Raw genomic sequence first — 12531 nt, forward strand, 5'->3', positions numbered from 1 at the left:
GATCTCGGCTCACTGCAAGCTCCGCCTCCCGGGTTCACGCCATTCTCCTGCCTCAGCCTCCCGAGTAGCTGGGACTACAGGCGCCCGCCACCACGCCAAGCTAATTTTTTGTATTTTTAGTAGAGACGGCGTTTCACCGTGTTAGCCTGGATGGTCTCGATTTCCTGACCTTGTGATCTGCCTGCCTCGGCCTCCCAAAGTGCTGGGATTACAGGCGTGAGCCACTGCACCCGGCTCCCTTTATGAACTCTTAACCTATCTCTTCTCATTCCTTTGTTGCCACCAGACTTCAGGTACCCTATGGGTGGTGTTGAGGCTGGTTGAGGGGAAGAGGCCTGGGTGTGCAGCCCCAGCACAGCCCGTAAGAGGCACCTTTGATGAGGGTGTTGTATGCCTTGGCCCAGGAGTTGCGGTGGTTGGAGGTGAGGATGCCCACAGGCTCCTTGTTGGTCTGTAGGGATGAGTTCCAGATCTTCTCCAGCTGCACAAAGATCTGATCCGCAGTGAGGGGCGTCCCGTCACTGTGGTACACGTCCAGCTCAAAAAACTGTCAGGGCACAGGCAGGTAAGAGGAGGGAGCTGAGTGGGGACCTCAGGCTGAGAGCAGCCACTTGCCCACACCTGCCTCTTCCTGGCCTTGGCCTTGGAGGGGATGGAGTCAGGCCAAGGGTGTGAGGGGGAGGAGGTCCTTGGATCGCCCTTCTGGGCTGGGCAGGCCCACGGCCCCTCCTGGCCTCCCTGGGCCGCCAATGGAGAAGCCAGGGGACGCCCATTCCTGGGGCACATGGGCATGTGTGCTGGGGAACCCCAGTGGGGAAGCCGACCGCAGCCGTCCTGCTGTACTCCTGCAGCAGGGCAGGGGCTTGTAGGTGTGGGTGGGGGCCACCCACCTGGTAGTTGTGTACCACGGTGATGTGCGTGGGAGGCTTCTTGGTCTTGCTGAAGTTGCTGACCGTGTCCTGCTTGGGGCCCGGCACTCGGCAGGAGGACAGGATCTGATAGTACTGGTTCATGCACAGGGGCTTTCCCCCCAGGTACTCCACGGGCAGGGTCTCACTGCAGGGCAGAGGGGCAGTGAGGGCGCCACTGGGCAAGTGAATGGGGAGGAGGGCAGGGTCGACAGGGACCTCCTAGGTACTGCTGGGGGCTTACACAGTGTCCCCGCTCCCCCTCCCAGCATAAGCAGGGCACCTCAGGGCTGCGCTGCAGGCAGGGGGCTCGCTTTCTGCCCCAGCAGGCCCTGTTCAGAAGTCACCTAGAAACTCCCTCCCTTCCCCTCTCTGGGCTTCAGTTTGTAATAGGAGAGATGAGGCAGCGAATAAAACTCTGGGGTCCTCTTTAGTTGGGATGGGACAGGGTCACCCACCAAGAGGAGATTCCAGCAACTAGCAGACGACAATCCCCAGCGCTCCATCTCCCAAATCCCACCCAAGGCTGGGCTGACAGGAAGTGAAAGTGACTGAGCTTTGGGCCTGCCGGGCCAGGGCTGGGATCAGAGGTGGCTGTGGTAATTAGGCAGGCCTGGGCAGGTGTGGGGCTGGGCAGGGGTGGGGCTGCTCACTTGTCAATCATGACCTTGAAATCCAACACACCCTCAATGAGTTTGGCAGCAAATCTGGAAAGATTGATTAGAGATTAGAAGCTGTGTAGACACCCTGAGGGAGGCCCCGGGCTAGGGACACCTGCTTGGGGAGTGGGAGGCCTAGTCTTACATCCTCCCTCACCGCGTCCAGAAAGCCCAGGAGCGCAAGGGAGGAGCCTGGGAGTCCCAGCTTGCCAGTCTGTGTCTGCTTCTTCATAACCTCTAGAGGGAGCATGGTCAGGAGGGCTCGGGGAAGTGCTGGTGGCCAAGGGCCTGGTAGGACTTGGGTGCTAGTGCCTTGCAGCTGGAGTGTGGCTTGGTTAGGGGTCAGTGGGCTGGGTCTACCCATAGAGGGCCTGAGCTCCTGAACCACAGCCTGGAATCTGGAGGGGGTGTCATCTGCTCTGAAGCATTGGCTCTGGAGGGCCCCAGGCCCCTGGGGTGGTGTGAATGGGACAGCAGTGGCTCCGGTGTTCCCTCCACTAGGTCCCTTCCCCACTCTGGGCCTCTGTGTCCCCCAGGCCGCCTTCCTCCCAGGGCTGTCTGGCCCATGGCAACCATCCTCAACGCTTGGGGCTGCCCCTGGATCCCACCATGGGGACCACTGGCTGGAGTTCCCGGGCCTGAACCCCGGCCCTTCCCAGGGTGCCCTGGTCCCTTTAAGAGAAGCAGGTGGCGGCAGCCAGTGGCTGGTCCTTGGGCAGGAGATCCTTGTTGCTGGTATTTTTATCTCTGGTAGGACTGGAATAGGGGCTGGCGCAGGTGACCTGGCCGAATGTGGAAAAGGGGACTGTGTACAGAGGTCACCCCTGTGGCTAGCTGAGCAGAGTGGGAAGGAGGGGTGAAGTGCTAAAACTGGGGCTGGGGAGAAGCCTCAGGTACGGAAGAGGATGGGGCTTCCACGAAGATGTGGTTAATAGCCATGAGGCTTCAGAGCTGGAGAGACCCTGCTTCCTGAATGAGGTCTTGGGCAGCTCCCTTCCCTGCTCTGAGCCTCAATTTCCCCATTTATAAAATAGGGAGGATGCTCCCTATTTCATAAGGCTGTTTGTGGGGCAGAAAGATAAACAGGGTCAGGGCCCCTCCAAGCCGCTGGGGGAAGTGGACTCGAGGGGCCTGGCTGCCTCCCAGCTCCCTAGCCCCAGCCACTCACCGGAGCTGACCCTGCAGGTCCACGAAGTTCTGCTTGGGCAGCATCACACCTGGGCTGGAGCAGATGACCACAGGCTGGCGGTACTGGAGGTAGGCAGTCTTGAGCCACCACTCAGACAGCTGGGAAAAGGGCCAGAGCCTGTCAGGAGGGGTGCATGGGCCCTGGTGCCCCCTCTTCCCCAGGGCTAGGGGACATGGCTGGCCCCACACCCTCTACCCTGCTATGGAGATTCTCAAAGTAAATGCTTAGATCCAGAACCCACCCTTCCCGCCCCACACCTTAAACCCACCAGCCTCTTCCCTTTAGCCCGAGTGATCAATATTAGCCAGATCAATCAGACACTGCTCTTTTTTTTTTTTTTTTTTTTTGAGACGGAGTCTGGCTCTGTCGCCCAGGCTGGAGTACAGTGGCCGGATCTCGGCTCACTGCAAGCTCCGCCTCCTGGGTTTACGCCATTCTCCTGCCTCAGCCTCCGAGTAGGTGGGACTACAGGCGCCCGCCACCTCGCCCAGCTAGTTTTCTGTATTTTTTAGTAGAGATGGGGTTTCACCATGTTAGCCAGGATGGTCTCGATCTCCTGACCTCGTGATCCGCCCGTCTCGGCCTCCCAAAGTGCTGGGATTACAGGCTTGAGCCACCGCGCCCGGCCAGACACATGCTCTTAAGAAGGACATGAAAAGAAGATCGGGAGGAACCTGGGTGTAGGTTGAGGGCAGCAAGGTGGAATGGAATTCTCTTTCTTTTTTTTTTTTGTTTTGAGGACGGAGTTCACTCTCTCACCAGGCTGGAGTGCAGTGGCGTAATCTCAGCTCACTGCAAGCTCCGCTCCGGGTTCACCCATTCCTCCTGTTCAGCCTCCAAGTAGCTGGGACTACAGGCTGCCTGCCACCACGCCCGGCTAATTTTTTGTATTTTTAGTAGAGATTGGTTTTTCGGGTTTTCACCGTGGTAGACCAGGATGGGTCTCCATCTCTGACCTTGTGATCTGCCCACCTCAGCCTCCCAAAGTGCTGGGATTACAGGCATGAGCCACCAGCGCTCGAATGAATTCTCATTTTACACATTCTCTGTCAATGACTGCCATATGTTAAATTAAAATGTATGCCTATTCTGAATAGACAGAAAGGAAAAAAGGGAAGGGTCCACAAAAACAAAGTCCAATGAGTGACTTTTTTTTGAGACAGGGTCTCACTCTGTCGCCCACGCTAAAGTGCCATGGTGCTATCTCAGCTCACTGCAACCTCTGCCCCCTGCATTCATGCGATTCTCTTGCCTAAACCTCCTGAGTAGCTGGGACTATAGGTATGCACCACCACACTTGGCTGATTTTTGTATTTTTTGGTACAGACAGGGTTTCACCATGTTGGCCAGGCTTGAACTCCTGACCTCAAATTATTCACCTGCCTCAGCTTCCCAAAGTGCTCGGATTACAGGCGTCAGCCACAACGTCTGGCCCAATAAGTGAGTTTTTGACCATCCCCAGCAGAGAACTGTCCAAGGAGGCAGGAGACCAGGGTATCAGAGCAGCCTGAGGGACCTGGTCTTGCTCTGTGGCCTCGGGGAGTAGATACCCACTTTGATCTCAAGGTTAGGGCAATCTTGAGGGGACGCTCCCTGCAAGGATAAATCCTTATGCTAGTGACAAGATGTGGGTGATACATCCTCACTCTCTGCTCTGACGGTCCGTCCTCTGTCTGGGGGGTGAGGGTCTCTGGGCACCAGCCAGGGATGTGGTATTAAAGGCTCCATGTCTGGGACTGCGCACACTCCCAGGTGACTGTCATCCTGTGTCCTCTATGCTGACTGCAACACCCACCGTCCCTGCACACAGCCAGTACAGATTTCTCCGGCCTTCCACCCCCAGAGACCTGGGCCCACCCTGCGTCCCCTCACCCTGTGGTGAACAGCAGCAGGATGTGCCTCTTCATCACACCTACTCCCCTGTGGCGCTGGGCCACTAGCCCTTGAAAAAGGGTGAGGGGGAGGTGACTTGTCCCAGGTTTTGGAGTCCAAAGTCCTGACCTGATGAGTCTCAGCAAATGTCGACAACTCCCACCTCCTGTGTGCAGCCCCCCAGCCTCCGCCAAGCCCCAGGGCTAGAGCTCCACCTCCCCTCCCCATGACATCCCCTGTAACATGGCACTTCCCAGGGCCGGACCCGCTGTGGCTCTCCCACAGGCAGTTTCTCCCTCAGGCAACCCCGACTTGGCAAATTCCACCCCTGCCCCCACCATTGGCAAGTGACACTGGCACTGCCTCCAAAACAGTCCTGGACCTAATGACTCTCCCTGTCTCCCATCCAGTGTCAGACCCAGGCTGCCACAGCTCCGTGGGGGTGATGTCACCCCTCCCCCTCATCTCTGGCTCCCACTCTGCCTCCCTCCCAGCATCTGGGCCACCTTTTTTTTTTGAGACGGAGTCTCGCTTTGTTGCCCAGGCTGGAGTGCAGTGGCGTGATCTTGGCTCACTGCAAGCTCCGCCTCCTGGGTTCACGCCATTCTCTTGCCTCAACCTCCCGAGTAGCTGGGACTACAGGTGCCCGTCATCATACCCAGCTAATTTTTTTGTATTTTTTTTTAGTAGAGACAGGGTTTCACTGTGTTAGCCAGGATGGTCTTGATCTCCTGACCTCATGATCCGCCCACTTTGGCCTCCCAAAATGCTGGGATTACAGGCGTGAGCCACTGCGCCTGGCATCACCCCCCACCATTTTTTTTTCCAAGATGGAGTCTTGCTCTGTTGCCAAGGCTAGAGTGCAGAGGCACAATCTCGGCTCACTGCAACCTCCACCTCCCAGGTTCAAGCAATTCTCCTGCCTCAGCCTCCCGAGTATCTGGGATTATAAGTGTCTGCCACCACACCTGGCTAATTTTTGTATTTTTAGTAGAGACAGGGTTTCACCATGTTGGCCAGGCTGGTCTTGAACTCCTGACCTTGTGATCTGCCCGCCTTGGCCTCCCAAAGTGCTGGGATTACAGGTGTGAGTCATTGTACCCGGCTGTCACCTTTTTAATTTGTGTGTTGCAGTATGAGATGTAAGTAGAAAAGCACACGAAGCACTGGTGTAGGCATTTTCCAAACTGGGTACACCTGTGTCACAGATCAGACAGAACCAGGGCGATCCGTCACTAAGTGACACGTATCCCCTGCCTGAGGCTGTCCCACCGAGCACAAGGGTATCTTCTCCTACCTGGCTGTACCTGTCCTTGCACCCTACTCCTGCCTCTATCCCAGAACATGACACCTTGTCCACAACCTGTGTCCTGTTCATCCCCTTTCTCTCCTCCCTACTTGAATGTCAGCTCCAACGGGCTGGTGACTGTGTCCTTCTTGATTACCCGGCGCCCTGCCAAGTGCCAGGCACAGAGTACGTGCTTACGAAACTCTGGGCGGCAAATGCACGGCCGTGCCAGCGCAGTGGGCACTGGAGAACTGTGCACGTGCAGCCAGCAGCAGGTCACGGTGAGGGCGCCCCTCACTCACCCAGTTCTCCGTCTTCCTGGCCCGGCGCTCCAGCCCCTTCTGCAGGCGCTCCCCTACGCCTCCGGAGGCCTGAAACTCATCCACCAGCTGCTTGGTGTGGGCCCACTCCTCCTCACTCACGATGGGCTGCAGCGCCTTCAGGTAGTGGTCCAGGGACTGCTGGAGAGGGGGCACAGGCAGCCGTGGCAGTGCATCCTGGTGTGCCTTGAAGCGGCCGGAAGCCTTCATCAAGGGGGAGGGTTTCAGGAAGCCCAGAGGCTTCACCTGCAGGCAGCAGAGCATCCTGTTCATTCCCTTCCCACCTCGGAGCCCTGGCAGTCCCAAAGCTGTAGTCCTGGGCACTTATGTGCGCACTCCTCGGGCAGAGACAGCCTCTTGGGTGGGGCTGGTCCTGGCCTCCCGGCCCTAGAGCTGTAGATATCCCCGCCTCTCCAGGGCCTGGAGATGCGGGTAGGGATGGGGAAGGGTGGGGTGTGGCCATGGTTCTTGGCAAGGCTCAGGGGAATCAAGTCAGGATGAATGGCTCCTTGGTGTAGCAGAGGTGAGGGGGACCGCCCACCTGTTGGGTTGCACAGGCCCCTCCTTTCTCACCCTGGAAGAGGAACCAGCCAGCAGAGTGGTGACTGTCCCTCTTGGAGGTCCCCACCTCCTTTTCTCCCACCCTTTCCAGGTTGAGAAATAGAAGGGAAGAAGAGAGAATCACAGAGAGCCAGACAATGGCAGCATCTTCAGGTGAGGAGCCTTGGGCTTCCTCCTGCCTCTGAGATGGGGGAGGGGTGGGGTGAGGGCAGTGCTGTGGCGAGAGAGCTGGGTGGCCTGGCATGGAGGGTGAGAGGCGGCAGAGAGAGAGAAAGTCCAGGAGGCCCTGTAGTGGGCAGAAAGAGAGACAGGAGGGCCCGAGGCTGCTCTTGCAGTGAGCAGGCGAGCGGCAGGAGCTCTGTTCCATACCTTCTCTCTCTGCTGCCCATCCTCCTCCATGGCAGGACCAAGGTTCTGGGCCCTGTCTGCCTTGGTTGGATCTCTAAACCTAACTGTGCTACCAAGTGGGCGAGCAGAACCTAGCCAGAGGCAGCCACTTGCCTGGGCTGGAAAGAGAAGACAAGAGCCAAGATTCAGGGGGAGGCAGGTGGCAGTGGCAATGGCTGTGGTGGCATCGGGGGTTGTGGCAGTGGCAGGGGAAGCTCCTGAACTCTAGAAGCTACTCCACCCTCCCAAGCTCCCAGAAGTAGAGGAATGGGGAGCAGGTGAGAGGGCTGGTGGGGGGCATTCCAGTAGAAGGGAACCTGGAAAGTTCTTTCCTTTCTTCTCTGCATGGGCTCAGTGCCAGGGAGGCAGGCCAAGAAGTAATAAAAAAATCCACCTGTCAGAATCTGTGAAGATCTTTTTGATGAGAGAAAACTTGGCTGGAGGGCAGAGACTGCCTGGCCGCTGAGGTTACACCACAGCCCTGGGATCGGTCCTGAAATTAGGGTTGGTGCAGAGGAGCAGACACCAGGAAAAGGCCATCAGTGGATGGGACAGCCAGAAGCCCTGACTATTTCCTGTTTCTCTCCAGGACTCCTGGGATCCATCTGAGCCATCCCTCTACCAACACTCATTTTTTCCTGAGCTGTGGCTCATTCAGCTGGGGTCCAAGAGTGGAGGACTTTTGGTATGAAAAATAAACCACAGGACGCTGCGATTGGGCTGGATTTGAATGAGCAGCTCCAGGGGACTCTGGGCAAGTCCCTCCTTGCCTCAGTTTCCCTGGCAGGAAAGTAACCAGGCTAGTCGGATGGTCCTGGAGAATGACCTAGAGGCTATTTGTGGGATGAGATGCAGCTTGGGAGACAAGTGACAAGGGTGCAGTGGAGGTTCAGGGTGTTGCAACACCTAGAAGAGCCTCTGAGCCTGAGCCTGGATGCACCCTCTGCCCTCTGGCCCGGTAGTGTGTGTCTGAGATAGTGAGACACCAGCAACATATGCTTGGATCAGGGATGGAAGGAACTGAAATTAGGCTAGCATCCAGGCTGCCCTCTGGGGAGGACTGAGGAGTAGATACAGCCAGGGTGGGGAAGTCGGCTCCAGAGGAGGATACAGCCCGGGTGGGGAAGGGGACTGGAGGGGAGGGAGGCCATGGGGCTGCCACCTGCCAGTTCTGAGGCCTTTCTGAGCAGCCTAGGTTGATGCCTCTGCGTCTTTCTCTGGCCACACACAATTCCCCAGGGACCATCTGATAAACCAAAGGAGCCTGACCAACTAACTGGACAGGGTCGGAGAAGTGGCTCTGGCCTAAGCGTGCGACGGGTGTGTGAGAATAACTGGGAGAGTGAGCACGGGTCTGGACGCTCCTGGTCTCTCTCCCCCACCGGCCTGTCTCTGGGTCTAAGGGTGGGGGTGCTAACTGAAGCCGGGTCCCCCCTGTCTGTCCCGGGTCGTTGGAATTGAATGCTCCAGGACGTGGGTTCAATCCCACTCCTGACGTTGCGCCCGAATCTCCTGCTCTGCCAAACCTGGGACGCCCGCCTGACCCCACCCCACCCCATCAGCTGGAGGCCGGGTTGGATAGCGGCCGCAGGACGAGGTTTCCGCTCCTGGGCGCAACCGCACGGCCCACCCACGCCGTCCAGGGCCCTCAGGCCCCGGCTCTGCCACACTCACCACGGTCCTGGCAGCGAAGGCTAACATCTTCGCTGCCCGTCCGCGGACACGCAGTCCGCTCCGCCCCACACACTGGACAAAGTCCGCCCCGCCGCTGCAGCGGCTGGGGTTGGTGGGTCCTTGCTAGAGCCTTTGGGCCAAGGTCGCTGAGTTACCGCCGCCAGCCGGTAGAGGCGGCCCCGCGCCCACCCTCCGGGCCGGGCAGGCACCGGGGAGGAGGACTCGCGAGGCTACCTGGGCCGGTAGCTGGCCCCGAGCCTGCAACGGAGCCCGGGCGGCTGGCTGCGGGGCGGGGCGGGCGGGGCGTCTCCCGGTAGCGGGTCGCAGTAGGCTGGCTGCGAGCTGGGGCGGGGCCACGGCGGGGCTGGGATAGAGGCGCGGGGCCGAGGGCGAGTCATTGGTTGGGAGGCCCCGCAAGGCGTTGAGACCTGTGGAGTAGGAAGGAGGAGGTCACCGTCCAGCTGTCTCTCCCCCGCCCCCGCGTGTCTTCTAAGCTGTTGGAGGTAGCGGTGTGCACCTCTCCAACTCCGTCTGGTGTTCTTGAGCGTAACTCTTAGAGTGTAGGAAAACACAACCGTGTTGACCGGAGAATGTCCTCTCATAGTCCTTGGATTAGGGTCACTACCACCCACAAAGATGACAGGTGGTACTCGGGGACAGGAGACTGCCCCGGAAAAACATGGCTGTGCACAACCCAAACTTGACGTCCCGCACAATCATGGCAGCCGCGGCCCCCGACGTTCCGGCGGCCGTTGGCGCGCATGCGCCCCGCGCGCCCCGCACTGACATGGCCGTCGCCCGAGTCAGCGCGTCCGCCGCGCGCCGGCCGTTAATGGGCATGCTCCCTGAGCGCCCCGCACCGATATGGCGGCCGTCTTCCCTGGGGTGACTTTAACTCTCGGTTTTCGGTTATAGCCGGCCGGCGCTCGCTTGTCTTCAGGAAGCTCGGAGCCTTTGGTGGAGCCGGGGAGAGGAAGGGTGGGTGCAAGAGTGAAAGGCGAGAGGGGACTGCAGGCATCCGGGCCGGCTCCTGGCCGGAGCAAGATGGCTGAGGGCGAGCGGCAGCCGCCACCAGGTAAGGCCGGCGGGGGCCAGGCTGGGCCGGGGTCTGGTAGGGTGAGGGCGGCGCCAGGTATGGGAGGTTCAGGAGGGCGAGAGTCAGGACACGGAGGAGCTGGAGGGGCAAAAGCTGAGGGGCCCCGAGGAGGAACTGAGTTGAATGGCCTTAGGGGAGAGGTGGGTGATGGTGCGCCGCTGGGAGGGAAGCAGGGGCTGCAAAGGGGTGGTGATTGGGGCGCAACTGTGGGTTTTGTGGGAGTCCGGGCTGCCCGAATGCCGGGTGGGCAGCACCATGGTCATAAGGGGCGCCTTTTGCATCTCTGGGCAGCGCGTGCCTAAGTAAGCCGTGAACCTGGTGGGGAAGTTGCCAGGGAACGGGGCGAAAGTGATTCCGGAGGCTGCCGTGTTTATTAGTCGCTGCTCAGGGGATGGGGTGGTGCTCAGTGGGCCGCGCCTGCCTCGCCCCCAGTTTCAGCTTCCGCGCTCTGCCCACCCCTCATCCTCCTACTCTCAGGTTTCCGTGACTGAGAATTTATTGAGGGAACCCGCCCGTGGTGTCTAAACCTCTAATTTTAAAAGGCTGGTTGTGCAAGGAGGTTAGTCTCCCTCTGGCATCTCCTTCGATAACTCTTATTTACACTGTAGCCTCTTTTTAGTTCATCTCAAATAACTGGGATGGAGGTGCTACAGAAGGATCTTCTTAGAGACCCCTTTTATGGAGAAGGAGGAGGCTGGACTGGCCATCCCGACAGAGAGGCAAATAGTTTGGCTGACCAAACACAGCTAATGTTTTGAAATCATTTGATATTCCTGCTATCCTGTCTCCAATTTTGTAGTCCCTGGGAAGATCTCAGGAGGGAGAAATGTTGAAAATCAGAAAAGGCATCCTCTTCATGCCCCCACAAAAGAGATGAACAAAGAGCTGGGTTCCGTTTCTTAGGATGTTCAAAACCAGACATTTTGTACAAAACCTCTGTGTGTGTGCCCTTAGAACGGGGGTGTCCAATCTTTTGTCTTCTCTAAGCCACATTGGAAGAAGAATTGTCTTGGGCCACACATAAAATACACGAACAGTAACTAACGAGAGCTGATGAGCTAAAAAAAAGTCGCAAAAGAAAAAAATCTCATAATGGTTTTGTGGTTTTTTTTTTTCTTTTTTTTCTTTTTGAGGCAGCGTCTCACTCTGTTCTCCAAGCAGGAGTGCAGTGATGTGAACGCCTCCCGGGTTCAAGCGATTCTCCTGCCTTAGCCTCCTGAGTAGCTGGGACTACAGGCATGCCACCATGCCCAGCTAATTTTTGTATTTTTATTAGAGATGGGATTTCACCATATTGGCCAGGCTGGTCTTGAACTCCTGACCTCGTGATCCACCTGCCTCGGCCTTCCAAAGTGCTGGGATTACAGGCATGAGCCACCGCGCCCAGCTGGTCTCGATCTCTTGAACTCGTGATCCGCCTGCCTTGGCCTTCCAAAGTGCTGGTGTTACAGGCGTGAACCACCACACCTGGCCTATGTTTTAAGAAAGTTTACAAATTTGTGTCCGGCTACATTCAAAGCTGCCCTGGGCTGCGGGTTGGACAAGCTTGCCTTGGAAGTTCTGGTAATGACTCTGGGTCAGGTGGCTCACACCTGTAATCCCAGCCCTTTGGGAGGCTGAGGTGGGCGGATCACTTGACCTCAGGAGTTTGAGACCAGCCATGGCCAACATGGGAAAACCCCGTCTCTACTCAAAACACAAAAATTAGCTGGGTGTGGTGGCATATGCCTGTGATCCCAGCTACTTGGGAGGCTGAGGCAGGAGAATCACTTGAACCCAGGAGGCGGAGGTTGCAGTGAGCCGAGATTGCGCCACTGCACTCCAGCCACTGCGCTCCAGCCTGGGCAACACAGCAAGACTCCATCTCCCCCCAAAAAAGTTCTGGTAATGACATTAGGAGATAGGAGATGTAAGGCAACCACTGTTATCAGTGAGATGAATGTGTCCCTTAGGATGAATGGGGGTGGAGAGTGGGAGGAGAGAGAACCTGTGTCCTGAAAGAGAGGAAGGCTCAGGGAGGTTATCCATGGCTGGAAAGAGCCAGGTCCCTGGACATGGTCCTTTTTTGAAATTTGAAACAACTTTTGGGAACAGCTGGAAAGAACTTCTTCTTTTTTGTTTTTTTTTTTTGACACAGGGTTTCGCTTTGTCACCCAGGCCGGGGTGCAGTGGTGCAATCTCAGCTCACTGCAACCTCGGCCTCCTGAGTTCATGCGATTCTCGTGCCTCGGCCTCCCGAGTTGCTGAGGCGTCCACCACCATGCCGGGCTAATTTTTTGTATTTTTAATAGAGATGGGATTTCGCCAAGTTGGCCAAGCTGGTCTCGAACTCCTGGCCTCAAGTGATCCGCTGCCTTGGCCACTCACAGTGCTGAGATTACAGCCGTGAGCCACCGCGCCCAGCCAAGACGTTCCTCTTAACTCAATGTAATGATGAAAACTTTGGATTTTGGAGTCACACATATCTGGCTCTGCCTGGCAAGTCACAGCCTCTGTGAGCCTCAGTTACCTCTCTCTTTTTAAAAAATTTTTTTTTTTCTACTAAGAAAAAAGCCTAAGTTATTTCTTTTTTTTTTT

General features: G+C 57.3%; 2 protein-coding genes across 6 annotated transcripts in view; one reads left to right on the forward strand and one right to left on the reverse strand.

The window, feature by feature from the left end:
- CRAT (carnitine O-acetyltransferase) overlaps positions 1 to 9167 on the reverse strand; it is a 15963-nt gene extending 6796 nt beyond the window's left edge. The window contains exons 1-8 of one of the 4 annotated variants that reach the window (XM_017848299.1): positions 8859 to 9165; positions 7579 to 7677; positions 7167 to 7303; positions 6219 to 6482; positions 2736 to 2854; positions 1562 to 1615; positions 891 to 1056; positions 373 to 547 (exon numbers count right to left, since the gene is read on the reverse strand). In XM_017848299.1, coding sequence (XP_017703788.1) covers positions 373 to 547; positions 891 to 1056; positions 1562 to 1615; positions 2736 to 2854; positions 6219 to 6482; positions 7167 to 7196 — 808 coding nt within the window. In that variant the 5' untranslated portion in view covers positions 7197 to 7303; positions 7579 to 7677; positions 8859 to 9165. Of the gene's footprint in view, positions 1 to 372; positions 548 to 890; positions 1057 to 1561; positions 1616 to 2735; positions 2855 to 6218; positions 6483 to 7166; positions 7304 to 7578; positions 7678 to 8858 lie in introns of all 4 variants that reach the window. The other 3 variants (XM_017848300.1, XM_017848302.1, XM_017848301.1) reach the window with 3 other exon arrangements.
- A 453-nt stretch (positions 9168 to 9620) lies between these two features.
- The window catches only part of PTPA (protein phosphatase 2 phosphatase activator), a 49864-nt gene continuing 46953 nt past the window's right edge, over positions 9621 to 12531 (forward strand). For both annotated transcript variants that reach the window (XM_017848303.1, XM_017848304.1), the window contains exon 1: positions 9621 to 9933. In XM_017848303.1, coding sequence (XP_017703792.1) covers positions 9903 to 9933 — 31 coding nt within the window. In that variant the 5' untranslated portion in view covers positions 9621 to 9902. The remainder of the gene's footprint in view (positions 9934 to 12531) is intronic.

The sequence above is a fragment of the Rhinopithecus bieti genome, unplaced genomic scaffold (assembly GCF_001698545.2).
Source record: "Rhinopithecus bieti isolate Rb0 unplaced genomic scaffold, ASM169854v2 scaffold_29388, whole genome shotgun sequence".
NCBI lineage: Eukaryota > Metazoa > Chordata > Mammalia > Primates > Cercopithecidae > Rhinopithecus > Rhinopithecus bieti.